This window comes from Lontra canadensis, unplaced genomic scaffold (genome assembly GCF_010015895.1).
Source record: "Lontra canadensis isolate GAN:19392208 unplaced genomic scaffold, GSC_riverotter_1.0 scaffold4, whole genome shotgun sequence".
NCBI classification, from domain to species: Eukaryota; Metazoa; Chordata; class Mammalia; order Carnivora; family Mustelidae; genus Lontra; species Lontra canadensis.
Genome location: NW_022630998.1, coordinates 35,942,206 through 35,960,565, shown reverse-complemented (window position 1 = coordinate 35,960,565; position 18,360 = coordinate 35,942,206). Strand labels below are relative to the sequence as shown.

Here is an 18,360-nt window from a genome sequence, read left to right as displayed (position 1 = left end):
TGCCCTGCTCTTGGAATATGAGCTATCATATGGTCTTCTCGTTGTCATCAAACAACTGTATGCCTTTTTGAACTACACTGCCTAGGAGCCAGCTGTAAAGCATCCTGGGTAGTGGCCTTGTTCATCTCAAGAAATGCAGAGACCTTTGTGAGATTGGGTAAGGGCAGAGTGGAGACTCTGAAGGCGAAGGAATGGGGCAGGAGACCAAGCACAAGATTGTGTCTTGAGGTGCGGGTGCATGTCACCCATTCTTCATTGACTTCTCTACCTGTGTTTCCCCACCGAATTCACTCTCCTCTCTTTCAAACCTGATGTCAAACACTTGTAATCTGGAAAACTTGCCCTGAGTAATCCCATTATTGAATAATCTTTGTTCTTCCCTTTGGCTTTTCTGTTCTCTGTCCTGTAATTAATTTGTCCTTTTTCCAAAGGAGCTTTCCAGCATGTCTCCAGCATTAAGTATGCATTCTGTCAGATCATAAACTCTGAGGGGCACAGAGTCCTTTCTCCCACCCCATTCCATCCTTTCCCTCTACCCCTGCCATACACTGGAACTATTTAGCCATTAGTTAGAGACTTTGCCACATACCAAAAGAAACACATTCTGTTGTATTTATTGGATTTAATTATAAGGCATTTGGAAGGCATTTTAGGACTCTGCATCTCCATTAATTCTCTGTCAGCATTTTGCACCTCATGGACCAAAGAAGTTTCCATCTTCACTTGGCTTCATTGTCATGGACACTTGTGCTGCACAAATGCTAGCGAGATTCTCATGTCTGGAGTAGAAACAGTGACTTAATTCTGCAGTCGTATTCAAATCCTCTAAAGAGCTGGTGGCTGACACACACTTTGGCTGTCTCCACTGATGTGCAGTAAACATGTGGTGTAGTTTATGTACAGTACCGTGGTCCAGTCCCTAGCCAAGACAGAACTGCTGGAGGGAGATCAGTTATTAATTTAAGTCTGAAGCAGAAAAGCATGAATTCTTTTTAACGTGGTTGCTGCTCTGGCTGTTGTATAAAGCTTTTCAGTTTTGGACTAAAGAAGCATAAGATCTTGAAAACCTTGGTGTCATTCATTGTGCTTATAGAATATCCACGTTTCTGAACTTGGGACCTTGTACTGCGTGTTAGAACAAAAAGCACACAGCAAGCCAAAACCAAAATATTTTCAGCTTTGTTGCCCAAGTGGGGTAAATTCTTTCCCACAAGAGGGCCATTCCCAGGGTATTTTATACCCTCCTCAAGAAGTTTACAAAATCAGGGTTTGTATACATTCTCTGCAGCCGGCAGACTTGACGTTAGCTTCACCCACTCTTGCCAACTCAACTCCCTTCCCACATGAGCCATTCCACTTCCTCCTACTGCTTCCCATGCTGTTGACATAAAGGAATAAAAATATGTTTGCTCTAAGAGAATAGGGTACCTCCAAAAGTTTGATGAAAACTAAACACGAGCAAGAGTTGGTTTTAAATACAAACCAGGTCTGTCATCTAGCTCTGGCACCTGGAGCAGATAATTTAAACCATTTTAGTCTTAGACAAGGGGAAGTAATTTATACTTGTCCATTTATCTGTTAGGGCTGTTGCAGTTGTAGGCGATAATTTTCATGGTAACACTTTTTATGAATGTATAGATATGCATAAGAAAGACAACCAAAGAGCCCAACTTCCTTGGTTTAAGTCCTGCTGTTTGATACTGGCACCATATGTAGTGTGACATGATTTCTCACAAGTCTGGTCTCCCACAAACCCTCAAGGTGTGAAATGATGGTGATTTGCATGTCCTCAAAAACAGAAACTTCTTGATAATGATAACTAGCCTAAACTGCATTAGCCCAACAATCCAGTTGAAAAGTATTCTTTATCCATGACACTATTGTCAAAATATCTCCATTTGCATGGTATGATCCATTTGAGAGCTGAGTTTTTGGCATAGTTAAAAAATTGACTGTCCTGAATCATGTGTTAATTCACAATCACTAACAAACAGCATATGCTTGCATTAATAGTGCCCTTCTGTTCTACATCATAGCCTTCTAACTGAGTCTGTTACATTAAACTTATCTTCTAAATATACATCGAGATTGAAAGGCAGCTACTTAGTGTATTGCTAGAACAGTGGGATGCTTCCACTTTTTTTCTCTTTAATTAAACAAACTTGCCTTTATGTAAAGTGGCGTATCAGGGGACTTTCTGGTGCTGAGCCATTTCCACCTCCACCATATGAAGTCACAAAATGAGTTGGCTTCTGCTTGTTGGCTTCCTTTTTCTTCCCCCGTACCATGCTCTACTTCATCCTGTTCGTTCTGTTGCCAAATTCTGCCCTTGCAAATCATCGCTACATTTTTCTTTCTTCTCCCTGGTTCAGACTTTTAAGGTCTCACATCACACATGCATGTTGGAACCTTCTCTTCATTCTTCTGATGAGGTCCCCTTCCATTCATTCCATTTTGCTTTGGTCTTAATCCTACCTGTTCTCTCCAGTCGGGTTGTCTCACCCAAGCATTTAGGCATGTAAGGCCTTCAGACAGAATATTTTGGCTTTGGTTGTCTTCCTCTCTGCTGTCTTTGAACTTCTGTGATCTTTTTTCCTTATTAAGCTGATTAATAATTGTTGTGCGTTTTCAATGACTGATCCTTCTCTAGAAGTTCAAATGGAGAAATTAGTGCATGGAAGGCATGCTTCACAATGGCACTGGCTTTTTTTTTTTTTTAAGATATTATTGATTTATTAGAGAGAAAGAGAGAGAGCACATGCAAGCATGAATGGGGTGAAGGGCGGAGGGAGAAGGAGGCTCTGCTGAGCAAGGAACCGGATGCAAGACTCAATCCCAGGATTATGACCTGAGCCGAAGGCAGACGCTTAACCAACTGAGCCACCGAGGCATCCCATGATGGAACTGGCTTTAAGGCTTATTCCTTATTATTCCTTATTCTCTTATTTTTCCTATAACTGAACATTAAAACACATTTAATCTTTTATTATTAAAGTAATACACATCAATGATATAGAGTATCTGGAAAATGTGTATGATTCAAAAACATTAAAAAACCCCAGAGCACTCCTTTTAAAAACAAGAGCTTTAACATTTCCTATTTCCTTTAGGCATTTCCCCCCTAAATTTCAGTGCATTTAATAACATAACCTTATATAATTATTAAGAATATGTACCCATTACATACACCTGTTGAGTATGCATATACATGTGTGAAATTCACATTTTGCTTTTTTCAATTTATGTAATTTCAAATACATTCAATTTGCAAGTTATATGGAGATATGCAGTAAAACCACCAAGTGAGGGGAAAATTAAGTATAATCAATTATCCTTGAAAAACTAGCAGATTATCTGTTGTCTTTATTATGCATATCTATAAGTTTTATATCTTATAACTTGCTTATTTAATAATTTGTTATATTGTAGTTTAACTATAAAGTAATTTTAAATAGGTGATTTTTTAAAAAAGTATTCATACAACAGCTTCTTGGAGTGGGTAGCATTATTCCCATTCTACAGATGATAAAACTGAGTGTCTAGTTAACTGCCCTTTAACTAAATATGGCAGTATTACAGGCACATTTAACCCCAAAGCCACTTCCCTTTCCACTCAGCCACACCTTTTCATCAGATGTCTTTGTCAGTGCAGTCAGAAATTCACCTTTTGGGGAGAAAGAGGAGTAAAGAATAAAGGAGGGCCCTGAGAGAAAAAAGTGTTTAATTTTCTCAAACGTGTTCTCAGTATTTACAGATCATACGACTTTGCTTATGATGCGATGTATCACATGAGTAGCGTCATTGACATTTTTTTCTTAGTTTGCCCTTGTTACTGCCCCTGCATTCCTGGTGAGTGTAACTTGGCAGCATTAATATTGGTATTTTTTCCTTTGCCGAACTACATTTGAGACGACAGCATTTCTGAGAAATAAGCCTCTCATTTTACTTCTATACTTTCTCAAGGGAGCATCACTTTATATGGTTTACAGTAGGAAAAACAAAATCCCTAACCCTAACCCTATTTACTGGTTAGTAACACCCTCAGAAGAGCTTAATCACCGCTTGGCCAGTCATCAAACACACACAGGGATGCAGTGACATTGCGGTGTAGTAGAAAGATCAGAACTTGGAATCGAGTTGTTTGGCATCCCAGTTCTGCCATTTACTGGTCTTTATGATCCTTGGATTACCTAAACCTGAATTACCTAATCTCCCTGAGTTTATTTCCCACTAGAGAAGTAAAGATTGAAATTCTTATCTTAAAGGAGGGATTCAGGGACTAAGACATAACATATGTAAAATACCTGGCACATAGTAAGTGCTCATTAAATGTTAATCTCTTCCATTACATTTCATGTATGCATTACAAAGAGCTTATATTGATTAGAGAAATAAGACCAATGCCTTTGGGTGACTGGGTGGTTCAGTTGGTTAAGCATCTGCCTTTGGCTCAGGTCATGATCCCTGGGTCCTGGGGATCAAGTCCCAAGTCAGGTTCCCTGCTCTGCAGGGAATTGGCTTCTCCCTCTGCCTCTCCCCGACTCATTCTATCAATCTCTCTCTCACACAAATAAATTGATAAAATCTTTTTTTTAAAAAAGACCTATGCCCATGAAACATGCAGGAAAAACACACTACTCAAAACCAAGAGGTTGTTTTGTTTTCTTCAATTATTTGTGATTGGTTATTTTCTCCTAATAGTTGAAGAAAAAATGGACCAAGACTTGGTATTCTATTGTCTTCTAAAGCTCAAACAGCTTTGTAGAAATTTTTGATATTCTTATTTGCTGGGGGATAGTTTTTCAGAGGATAGGGACAGAGTGTTAGCAGTGACTTGCTGCTCCCTGAGAACAGCCCAGAGAACTGTCATTATGTAACCTGCTAAGTCTGTAAAACAATAGTAAAATATCATAATTCCTATGGAGTATTAAAGTTATAAGAAGGGGCACCTGGTTGGCTCAGTCGGTTAAGCATTGGACTCTTGGTTTCGGCTGGGGTCATGATCTTGGGATCCTGGGATCAAGCCCCATGTGGGGCTCTGCTCTCAGCATGGAACTTGCTTGGGGTTCTCTCTGTGTCCCTCTGCCCCTCCTCCTGCTCACACATGCTTTGTCTTTCTCTGTCTCTCTCTCTCAAAATAGATTAAAAAAATAAAATCTTTTTATGAATGGATAAAGAAGATGGGTGTGTGTGTGTGTGTGTGTGCACGCGCACGCGCACACACACACACACACACACGATGGAATATTATGCAGCCATCAAAATGTGAAATCTTGCCATTTGCAACGACATGGATGGAACCAGAGGGTTTTAGGCTAATCAAAATAAGTCAATCAGAAAGACAATTTTCCTATGATCTCACTGAGATGCAGAATTTGAGAAACAAGACAGAGGATCATAGGGGAAGGGAGGGAAAAATGAAAAAGATAAAACCAGAGAGGGAGACAAATAATAAGAGACTCTCAATCTCAGGAAACAAACTGAGGGTTGCTGGAGGGGAGTGGGAGGGATGGGGTGGCTGGGTGATGGACATTGGGGAGGGTATGTGCTATGGTGAGTGCTGTGAATTGTGTAAGACTGATGATTCACAGACCTGTACCCCTGAAAGAAATAATATATTATAGGTTAATTTAAAAAAAATAAATTAAAAAAATATATATTTTTTAAAGTTAGAGTAAATAATCTGTGTCCTTATCTGTAGAGAATGGGAGAATAAGTTTAGGACTGGTTCTACATAATTTGGAACATTTTGCACTGACCATCTTAAGAATAAAAAGTTGATACTCAAGTAGAGATGACTTGAATTCCTTTCTCTTCTTTTAAAAATAATAGAAGCTCATCCAGACGAAAGGTTTTACAATTCCTCCTGTTATTTTAACTGTTGGAGCTAAAATTTTTAAACTGGTCTTGGAAACTTGACAGTCCTTTCTTCCTTACTGAGATCTGTGTAAGGATGATGGAGTGTGTAGGAGCAGGCAGTGAACTAATGGAACTTTACTTGTGCCTACGTGGAAGGAAAGTAAGTCTTCTTGCTCCTCAACTATTTTTCTGAAATAATAATTAAGAAATCCCAAATCTAGCAATCATTGCCTTTAGTTCTTCCCCTAATCCTTCCCATCCCAGTCTGCAGGGTGGACCTTAATAATCTCTATGGCCTGCTTTGAATTTCTAGACTATAAAAAAAAAAGTGTAGACATTCTTCATATTTGCACAGTGGGCCAAAATTAATTTTACTCTTTGCGGAGATATAGCAACCTCAGTTTTGCCTCTTTTTCAAAAGACAATTCAGATAAGGGATGTCGGATCGTGTTAAGATCAGGTAGCTGGGGAATGCTTCGGGAAGCTGGTGTGAAGCCAGAATATATCATGGGTCAAGTTTACTGACTGTTTTGCCTTAGTGGAAATTTTGAACTTAGATTCTCTCATCTTTATATCCCACCCCTGTCCCTTGCCCATTTTAGGCTCTTGGAATCAGTTCTCTTCCTTTGAGTTCCTTCTTTGGTGTATACATCTCTGGTAGCCATTCTTTAAGTCCCGAGAATGGGGAGATAACCACTTGGCTATGCTCTTCAGGCTAAAAGCTGATCTCAAATGTTACAAGCTGTTTCAATACACATTCGAATTGAATGACATATTCAGGACTGAAGATTTCCAGGGCTCCTTAAAGTTTGAGTCACCCAGAATAATTATGTGTGTGTAAAATGCTAAACGCTAGTATACTTCTATGAATTGATGAAATTTCTATGAATTAATGACTTTCTATGAATACGATACCATATTTTTAACCTGCTTTTCCTTAAAGGGACATGTTTTAAGTCCTACCATATCATCAAACAGATTCCTGGTCCTGGTGTTCATGATTTTTTTTTTTTTTAGATTTTATTTATTTATTTATTTAACAGAGAGAGACGGAGAGAGATCACAAGTAGGCAGAGAGGCAGGCAGAGAGAGAGGAGGAAGCAGGCTCCCTGCTGAGCAGAGAGCCCAATGTGGGGCTCGATCCCAGGCCCCTGAGATCATGACCTGAGCCGAAGGCAGGGGCTTAAACCACTGAGCCACCCATGTGCCCTGGTGTTCGTGATTCTTGCTGACCCTTCCTCCACTGGAGGGAGTATATCCTCACCTATCTAAGCATCCTGCAATTATGTCACACTTTCAGGTGTTTAATTATAATGATATTTTAGATCCTTTATATGAACCATTCCTCATAAGAGATCATTTGTTTGTCATGTAGTCTTACAGAGCACATAGCCTGTGCAGGGTAGTGAGCTGGACACGTTGAGGACATAAATTTGCCTTCTAGGAGCTGACTATTAAAAGAAACCATATAGGAGGTGCTAGGAGAGAGCACATTTTGAGTGGGAGCAAACAAGGAAGACTTATAGAAGGAAGTGACTGAGTTGAGCTGTAAGGATGGGCAGAATTCTATCAGCTGTGGCCAATATGTTGGAACTGCCGTTGAAAGCTTTGTGGGTGTGTGTATGTGTTAATTGAAACATTAAGTCAAATCTTCTCTTTGGACAGGGTGATGTCACTGTTTGAGAGCTCCCCAGTACCTCTCCTTGGACTGGTGGATTCTTGGGTGGCTTGTGCAGGGAGTTAAGGGTCGAGGCCTAGGAACGAAGTACTACTGTTGAGGTTTCTGCTTCCTCCTGGGTGGGTTGATTGAGGTAGAAGGAGGTAGCAGCCAAAAAGGAAGGTGGCAGGGAGAGTGGCTCCTTTAGAATGTGACTCCTGCCTTCCTACTTAAAAGTTGAGAAGCGTAGGATGATTGCGTGGACTCATACTAGGAGTTTTATATTGTTTTCAAACTTTAATGTGTGAAGTTACTGTAAAATGAAAGTATCTTGCCAGAAATAGGAGACCATATTTAGACTGAAATCAAACCAAGAAACTGGAAATCATGACATGTCCTGGGGATGAAGTGTTAGGACCAGTGGAGAGGGAGGAATAGGTGAGGGTATGTGGGCATGCCAGTTACCTTGTAGAGACCTCAGGATAAGAAAAAGCATAATTTGCAAAATATAGGGATGATGGGGAGCTCACTTCATGAAGGTAATTTTCCAGCACATGGTTGTTGTTCTCTGTGTACAGGGAACTGTGATCAATGTGAGGGGGGCATGGAGTTGAATCAAGAGTCCTTTCCTGTACAGAAGAACCCCATGTTATAGCAGGAGATGTGACTGACCGTCTGTGATGAATGATGTAATAGAGAGGTGAACCAAAGTGCTGAGGAAAGTAGGTGGATCCTCACTTGGAGATCCACAGAATTTTTCTTGAGAAGATGTCACACACAGAAGGTGGGAGAATGGCTTTCCAGGCAGAGACAGAGTGGAGTACAGAAGCGCTAGAACCTAAAAAGTCCTGGCGTGATGCTGGAATGTTGCGCTCTCTGGAAGAAGTGGCTGGAATGTAGTCTTCTTGTCGGGCAGGGACGGGAAGGTCTGCTAGAGCTCTGTTCCAGAGGAAATGGGGATCCATCGCAGGTCTTGGGAGGGAGAGGAATACCTGTAGGACTTGTGTTCAGAAGATGCTCTGATGGTGGAGAGGAGAATGGGTGAAGGAGGGGTGGCTACCAGGCTCTTTGAGGGTGGTCGCAAGAGTCCAGGGGAGAGACAATGAAGACCTGGGATCTTGAGGTGGAGGAGCAGAAGAGGGTGGTTCCAGAGCTGGTACTTGTCTGAAACTTGAGGGCTCTCCTCTAAAGTTCAGATCGGATTGAGTTTATTGAGAAAAAGAAGATGCTTTTGAGAAACACAAGTCTTTGCTGACCCTTCTTGATACCATTGGTCTGGGATGTTTTCAAGGAGTGGAGCCACACTGGGAAGCTGAGAGTGGTAGGAAGGGAGGGTAAGAAAAGGATGGTGAGATGTGCAGAGACTCCTGCTTCTTTGGCCCCAGGTTTGTTATTCCAAGACTGTCCTGGTACTCTTCCATATCTCCCCTCTCCCTTCTAGTTCCTTTTCTTCCTCATCTATAAGAAGAGATATTTCCCTAAGTTCTTTCATACTGGTTTTGTTTGTTTTTTCCATTCTACCCATACATTTCTAGCCTTTATGTTTCTACTTTTCACTTGGGCAAATGACTTCAAACATGTTTACTCTGTGAGGTGGGACAAACTACCTGCCTCATAGTGTCACAGGACTCACATGAGACAGTTCCTAAGAAACACAGCCTGAGGACTTGAAACAAAGTAAGCACTTGATAAATAAGCATCTAACATGTTCTTATATGCTTGTGGAATTCTGCCATATTTTATACTGATGTGAATTTAAGCCCTTCTCTTTTGAATTTTTCAAGGGTTCTGATATTAGTTTTAGGTCTTAAGCATTCAGCATTGTACTTGCTCCAGTAACAGTTCAAAACTTGATCTGCATTCCTTTTGTCTGCCACGATGATACTTTGGACTCCTCATTGGTAGGGCATGGGATTAGCTTTTTAAAGGATGGACGGCTGAACTTCACTCTTCTGCATAGAACCAGGGGTCTCGTTTATGAAATGGCTGATTGGAGCTGGTGACAGGGGGAAGAAAAGAGCATATGGACTTTCCTGCCCCACGTGACCCATTTCACTGCTACACACTTACCTTAGTGTTCATTAGATGAGTAATGGAACAAACTGGAAACCAAATTGATTTTCTAGCTATCAGAATTAAAGGTCAGGATTAAAGAAGGAAAAGAAGTTCCTTTTTATGGGAAAGGAATGTTGTCATGAAAATAGACAGCTAGGAGTTGGTTGATGTGATAGTTGAGTGCTGTTGAGAATCTGGGCAGAGGACATGCACTCAGGAAATGGGGAGGCCGTGTTCTCTACAGAAAAACAAAGCTGAATTGTGGAAGCTTATAAACTAGGTTTATGTTGGAATAAACTGTGTGGGCTTGGAAACTGCTCACTTGATGTCTCCTTTGATTTGAACTTTTGGATACCTGTTGACCAGGAGGGTTAGCCTCACAAAGGACAAGAAACATGTGAAAGAGGAATCTCAGAGATGTTGGCATCTATAAAACAGAGTTTGCATTGCATGAGAAGCTTTAAATCCCTTCAGGAATGGGAAAACACATGCCCTTGTAGATTATTTGTTAAACCTCAGAATTTTCAGGAAGGTCCAACCTGAGCCTCTGGGCCAATTCTACAAGCTTGTTAAGGAAAGTTGTTGCAAGTGGACCATCCTCTAATTGATTTGAGGCTGTCTAAATTCTATGGCATCATGTCTATGAACTATGATGGCTTTTCTCATTCTATGGAGTAATTTTAACCCATACTGCACTTTATTTTATTGCTAGCAAAGACATACTGTAATAATCCTAAGGCAAATCTTTCTGTGCCTGATGTTTCAATACCCCGTCTTTAGTGTCCATTGTTGAATTGGTGAGTTTTTTTTCCTAGTTGTTATCTCAGGTGTTTATTTGATGTTCACTGCCCTTACAAGTAACGTGATGCTCTCCTCTATTTTTAGCTATTGTGGATGATGAAAGGCTCTCCGCAGAAGAGATGGATGAGAGGAGGCGGCAGAACATTGCTTATGAATATCTGTGCCACCTAGAGGAAGCCAAAAGGTAAGATCCCAGCATAGTCTCTTTGTGCACTTTCTCTTAGATGCCCTTTGGGATCTTGTACTTTTAGTAACTCCTTTGCTGTCTTGATGGTAGCAGTGTAGTGGGAGAAGGACCACCTGTCTTTTTGTAAATGGTCAGGCAAATTGAGAGAATGTTGCTGCCACAACTAGGGTCAAGGCAGCGGGGAAGCAACTAGTATTTCTTCTTCCTCAGATTCTCCCAGGAAATCTCTGGCCAAAGTGAAGATTTTTTCAAATTCCTCATGTCACTGGTGTGGATATGGGGAGCAGCGAAGACTTAAATCACCTTCCTTTTTCTATGTTTTTAATTTTAATTCCAATATCGTTAACATACAGTGTTAGTTTTAGGTGTGCAGTGTAACGATTCGGCAATTGTATACATTACTCAGTGGTCATCACACTCAGTGTACTTTAATCCTCCCCCCACAAGAGCTTCCTCAGATATTTTTCTCGCCCCCACCCCAATAATTATAAATGCCCTATAGGACAGTATCGTTTTGGACTGAAGTCCGTCAGTCACTAGGCTAAAGTGTAGATTTATGACCGCAATCTCCATTTTAACCCATGGGTGTGTGACCCATGGTTAGGGTCTTAGGATACATTGTCTCTAAAATCATATTAACTCTTGATGACCTTTTAGATTATAAGTAAATGTTGGTTTCTCTGAGGAGAAAGGAAGATAAATAATTTGTACTTAGGCCTATGTGTCAGAGGAATCAGAAGAACTTTGTCCTATGCTGGGTGAATGCTGACTGCTATAACACCCATATGCCGTGATTTACATTTTCATTGAGTACTTTGTGCTGTGATCGAACAACAGTATGGTTGCATGGGCAGATAATATGTTCCAGCTTTCTTAAGTGTATAGAAAATATTTGGGTCATGGTCATTGGTATTAATTATCTCTAATCACTAATAAATAGCTATCTACAGAGCTAGAAGACTGAGGGTTTTTTAATTATTATTATGTTCAGTTAGCCAACATATAGCAGTACATCATTAGTTTTTGATGTAGTGTTCAACGATTCATTAGTTGCAAAGAATGAGGTTTTAAATCACTGTTGTGTAGAAGAACATTCAGTGACACATGAGCTAATTTGGCCTCAAAATTGCTTGAAAGGGGATTTCTTCATGTTGTTTAATATTTTAAAAGTCTCTTGTAGAGCTAAGCTCTGAAGACTGCTCTTAAGGTTATTAAGTATGTCTGTGAAGTTGACAGGTTGCAGGTCACTGAAGACTCAATATCAGATTATGAAAAATAGGCTTTTAGTCAAGTTGTTGATAACAAAGTTAGATAAGGAGAGTGATTCCTAAACATTCAAAATAAACATTCTTTTAGAGAAAAGGTTGAGGGAGAGTTACTGGAACTTTTCATCTTAAACACACTTTGTGTTCTAAGTTTTTGCCTCTTGTTTTTTCTAAGTGAGAAGCAGTGTCACACAGAGGAGATGTGTGACTGGGAGTCAGGGGACTGGATTTCCTGCTCCCACCATTACCACTCTGGAGCTCTGTGACCTTGGGCAGGTCATCTAATCTGTGGGAACTTCAATTTGGTCTCCTCTCTAATGAGATGATAAAGATGTTAATGCAGTAAGAAGTTTTCATTGTGTCATAAAATAAAATGTTTAAATTAAAAAAAAATACATTAGTATCACCTGCCCTATAACCTGGGGTTTCCCCCCCCCAAAAAAAATCAACTAAAATAAAAAAGACCTAAGTGTTCTATAAACTAGAGTACCAGTCAGGTATATGGTGATAAGCATAGTTTTCTCCTGAATGTGTCAAAGGTATCAATACAGCTTGAAGTCTTGTCATATTGTTTAATGTCTTCAAAATTTTGTAGTTGAATTTCATTTTAGAAAAGTCAGCATAGGGGCGCCTGGGTGGCTCAGTGGGTTAAGCCTCTGCCTTTGGCTCAGGTCATGATCTTGGGGTCCTGGGATCGAGCCCTGCATCGGGCTCTCTGCTCAGCAGGAAACCTGCTTCTCTCTCTCTGCCTGCTTTTGATCTCTGTCTGTCAAATAAATAAATAAAATCTTTAAAAAAAAAAAAGTCAGCATAATAATTAGTCCAGGTTCTTTGAAGAAAGTTTAAGAATAGTTCAGTTGAAAGAAAAGACTAGAAAATATACAACTTTTTCTCTCAGATGGTTTTATAAATTCTTTTTTATGAGAAGAGATCAGATGTAATATGTATTTATGAATCGTCATAAGATCTGAACGTGTTTTTGTGACTTCCGGGGAACCTGATTCTTGGTCACAGAGACTATAAAAATTTATGTGGTCATTAATGCACATATATATTAGTAGGTGAACTATGATTTCAAAAAGCATAGTGTGTAGAATTCTGACGGTCCTGAATTCAAGAAATAAATGAAGGGATGAATTAATCTCTGTTCAAAAAATTGAGAAGGTTTGGCACATGATTATTTTACAGTGCTCATGCCTTTGGAATTTGTCATAGTGGGTTTATTATAGTGTGTGCATATGCATGTGTTAGTGTGAGTGTGGTTGGCTGCTGCTTTTAATACAGTTGAACCAACTTTGGTATATTTTATTTATTTATTTATTTATTTATTTATTTAATTTTATTTCTTTTCAGTGTAACAGAATTCATTGTTTTTGCACCACACCCAGTGCTCCATGCAATACGTGCCCTCCATTAATACCCACCACCTGGCTCCCCCAACCTCCCACCCCCCAACTTTGGTGTATTTTAACTAAAAATGTGTAGGTTCTGCATTTGTGCCTCTCTTTTTCCGTTCTAGAGGTGAGAGCTGGAAGGATATGTTTGTATGTCCTGTAACTCAGAATTTGTAAAAACCCAAAATTGTAACAGTCCATTATATATCTAACTTTGCTTTTATTAATTTCAAAATTCTGTGATAATTATTAGACCATTTAAAAGTTACTCTACTCAGAGAAAATACTAGTACTAATGCGAAAAGGATGACGGGTTACTATGAACAATTACAAGCCAACAAATACGTATAAAATAACCTAGATGAAATGGACAAATTCCTAGAAAGACATAAACTATCAAAACTGACTCTAGGGGTGCCTGGGTGGCTCAGAGTGTTAAGCCTCTGCTTTTGGTTCAGGTCATGGTCTCAGGGTTCTGGGATTGAGCACTGCATCAGGCTCTTTGCTCAGCGGGGAGCCCGCTTCCCTCTCTCTCTCTACCTGCCTCTATGCCTACTTGTGATCTCTCTCACTGTATCAAATAAATAAAATGCAAAACAAAACAAAACAAAAAAAAAAAACCAAACCTGACTCTTAAAGAAACAGAAAATATGACTAGACTTAAGCAAAAAGATTAAGTTAAATCAAGAAACTGCCCATTTTTCCAAAAAATATTAGAGGAGGGAACACTTCCCAACTCATTCTACTAAGACTAGTATTGTTTTGATACCAGACAAAGGTACTTCAAGGTGATGATAGACCAGTATCCCTTATGAATACGAATACAAAAATCCTCAACAAAATAGTGGCAAACCAAGTCCAGTAACATATATAAAACATTACATGCCACTAAGCGGGTTTTATCCTATAAATGCAAGTTTAGTTTAACTCAAAAATCAATCATAACAATTCAGTGAAAAAAAAACAGTCTTTTCAACAAATAACCCTGACACAACTAGTAATACTCAAGCCTAAAAATGAATTTGGATCCCTATCTCATGCATAATATAATCTAAATTTGAGAACTATAACTATTAAACTTCTAAAAGTAAACAGAAACAAATCTTTGGGATCTTGGGTTAAGCAATGGTTTCTGCGACTTGATGCCAAAAGCACAAGCAAAACAGAAAATAGATATATTAGTATCAAAAAATTAAGGCTTATGATTCAAAGGATATCATCAGAAAAGTAAAAAGTCAACCCATGAAGTGGGAGAAGATATTTGCAAATCATATAACTCAACATAAAAAGTAAAAATCCAATTTTTCTAAAATTTGGATTTTAGAATGGGGCAGGGTTCTTAACATCAGCAGTTAGGGAAATGTGAAGTGAAACCACGATGAGGTACTACTTTACACTAGAATAGTTATAGTCAAAAAGACTGACAATATCAAGTATTTGCAAGGATGAGGGCAGGTGCTGGTTGTACTTCAAAATGGTACAGCTACTTTTTAAAAATATATTTCTTTGAGAGGGTGGAAGAGTGGGAGTATGGGCAGTGGGAGAGGGAGAGAGAGAATCTCAAGCAAACTTCCCACTAAGTGTGGAGCCCAATATGGGGCTTGATCTCATGACCCTGAGATCATGACCTGAGCCAAAACCAAGAGTTGGACACTCAACCAATTGAGCCACCCAGGTGTCTTGGTGCAACTACTTTTTAAAACATTCTGGCAGCTCCTTAAAAAAATTAAATCTGGAGTTGCCATATGACCCAGTAATTGCAATACCAGCTATATACCAATTAAAACTGAAAAATTATGTGCACACAAATGTACACACAAATCGTCATTGAAGCATTATTCACAAGACCAAAAAAATGGAAATAATCCACATGTACATCTACTGATGAATAAACAGAATGTGATATATCCCTACAATGAAATATTCATCTATAAAAATGATATTAACAAATCAAATTCAATAATGTTTAAAAAAAGACTAAATCACAACCAAGGGAGATTTATCCCAAGGTGTGCAAGGCTGATTGAACATTTGAAAATCAGTGTGTTCTATCACATTAATAGGCTAAGTAAGAAAAATTACATGATGATGTCAGTATATCAGTGCAGAAAAGGCATTTGACAAAATCCAAAACTTAATCATGATAAAAATTCTTAGTTAACAAGGAATAGAGGGAAACACTCTCAGTTTGAGAAAGCCTGAATGAAAAGCATTGTGCTTAAAGGTACATCCATACTTAATGTTGAGAAACTAAAAGTTTTCCCATTAAGATCACACAAAAGGCGAAGATGTTCTGTCTCACCACTCCTTTTCAACATTGTACTGGAAGTTCTAGCTAATGAAATAAAACAAAAAAAGAAAGCCTATACAGATTGGAAAGGAAGATGCAAATGATATTTCTTCACAGATGACATGATTGATGATGTAAAAAACCTGAAAAAAAAACTTTAAAAAACTGTAACTAATAAGCAGTCACAGCAAACTTGGAGAATATAAGATTATATAAAGAAGTTAATCATTTTTCTATATACCAGTTAAGAATAAAGTTTGAAATTAAAAACATAATTCCATTTACTAGCGCTCAAGAAATGACTTAGGTATAAATTTAATAAAGTACACACAAAATCTATATGAGGAAAACCATAAAATTCTGATGAAGTAGAAGAAAATTAAATAAATGGAGAGAGATTCCATGTTCATGGATAGGAAGACAATATTGTTAAGATGTTACTTCTTTGCAACTAGAGTTACAGATTAATGCAATGTCAGTCAAAATCTCAAGTTATTTTTTGCATATTGACAAGGTGATTCTAAACTTTACATGGAGAATCAAAAGACCTAGAATAGCTAACATGATATTAAAGAATAAGGATGGAGAACTGACACTTTCAGTCTTCAAATTTAATATAAAGCTCCAATGATGAAGACAGTGGCACTGGTGAAACATTAGACAAATAGATGAGTGAGAGAGAATGGAGAACCCAGAAATAGGCCCCTATAAATATAAGCAATTGACCTTTGACAAAGGAGCAAACCAATACAATGGAGCAAAGATGATCTTTTCAATAAATGGCGCTGGAACAATTGGACATGTGAAGGATGAATCTAGATCTTAGACCCCATACTTTTCACAGAATATACCATTATACACTTTACAAAAAATACCTCAAATGGATCAGACCTATATGTTAAAAGAAAAAGTATAAAACTTTAAAAAGATAACAAAGAGAAAACTTAGATGAAATCGAGTATGGCAGTGGCTTTTCAAATGTAGCACCAATGGCATGATCCATGAAAGAAAAAATTGGGAAGCTGGATTTCATTAAAATTAAAACTTTCTGCTTTGCTAAATGCAATCTCAAGAGAATGAGAAGACAGTCCACAGACTGGTAGAAAATAGTTGCAGAGAACATAGCTGATAAAGGATTGTTACCCAACATTTGTAAAGAACTCTTAAAACCCAAGAGTAAGAAAAGAAGTAGATTAAAGAATGGGCTGAAAACCTTGATAGACACATCACTGAAGAAGACATACCGATGACAAATAAGCATAAAAAAAGAGTCTCCACATCATATGTCATTAAGGAAGTACAAAACAAAACAAGAAACCACTGAACATTTAGAAGCATGGCCAAAATCTGAAACACTGACAATACCAAATACTGTGAGAATTTGGAGCAACAAGGACTCTCTCATTGCTCACGGAAATGAAAAGTGATATAGTCATTTTGGAGAGCGGTTTGACAGTTTTTTAAAAAACTAAACATACTCTTACCATATGATCCAGCTATCATGCTCCTATTATTTATCCAACGAAGTCTTAGGTCCACCTGTACATGGATGTTGATGAAAAAATTTTTTAAAAGATTTTGTTTATTTGAGAGAGAGAGTGAATAAGCAGGGGGAGGGGCAGAAGGAGAAGGAGAGGCAGACTCCCTACTGAGCAGGGAGTCTTATGCAGGACTCCAACCCAGGACCCTAAGATCATGACCTGAGCTGAAGGCAGACGCTTAACCGATGGAACGACCCAGGTGCCCCTGAAAGATTTCTTTAATAATGATAAAATTTGGATATGAGCAAGATGACCTTCAGTAGGTGAGAAAATAAATACACCATGGCATATCAAGACAATGGAAAGAAATGGGCTATCGAGCCATGACAAGACTTCAAGGAACTTCAAACGCATACTGTGAAGTGAAATAAGCCAATGTGAGAAGTCTGCATCCTATATGATTCCAGCTCTGATGTTCTGGAAAAGGCAAAATTATGGAGACAGTAAAAATTATCAGTAACTGGGAGAGGAAGATGAACAGATGGGGGCACAGAGGATTTTTAGGATAGTAAAAATACTCTGTATGACAGCACAGGGATAAATGTCATTATATATTTGTCCAGACCCACAGAATATGTACCACCAAGAGTGAACCATGATGCAAACAATGCAATTTGGATGATTATGATGGGTCCATGTAGGTGCATCAATTAGACCAAATATTCCAGTGCGGTGCAGGATGTTGACCATGGGAGAGAGTATGCATGTGTGAGGGTGGGGGGTAAATTTATGTACCTTCCTTTCAATTTTGTTGTGAATTTAAAACTTCTGTGAAAAGTTGTAGAGAATGAAATACTGGGGCACCTGGGTGGCCCAGTTGGTTAAGTGTCTGCCTTCGGCTCAGGTCTTGATCCCAGGGTCCTGGGACTGAGCACCACATTGGGCACCTTGCTCAAAGGGGAGCCTGCTTCTCCCTCTCCTCCCTGCTTGTGCTCTCTCTCCCTATTCTGTTGCTCTCTCTGTCTCTCAAATAATTAAATAAAACCTTAAAAAAAAAAGAATAAAATACTGATACATACTTCAATGCAGATGGACAGTGAAAATATACTGAGTGAAAGAAGCCAGGCCCAAAAGACCACTTACTGTATAATTCTGTGTATATGAAATATCCAGAAAAGGCAGATCCATGGAGACAGATGGTAGATCACTGGTTGCCTAGGCCTGTGGTGGGGTGGGGGGGGGGGGGGGAATAGAGAGATTGGGGAGTGACTGGTAATTGGTATGAAGTTTGTTACTGCAAGGACAAAAATGTTATCAAATTGATTGTGGTGATGGTTGCATAATTCTAAAAACCACCCAATTGTATACTTT

The 18,360-nt window shown here is 38.9% G+C and overlaps 1 protein-coding gene across 2 annotated transcripts in view; it reads left to right on the top strand.

The window, feature by feature from the left end:
* Positions 1-18,360, top strand: part of IQGAP2 (IQ motif containing GTPase activating protein 2) — a 277,729-nt gene that overhangs the window by 34,650 nt on the left and 224,719 nt on the right. For both annotated transcript variants that reach the window (XM_032848144.1, XM_032848125.1), the window contains exon 2: positions 10,457-10,556. In XM_032848144.1, the coding sequence (XP_032704035.1) occupies positions 10,457-10,556 (100 nt within the window). The remainder of the gene's footprint in view (positions 1-10,456; positions 10,557-18,360) is intronic.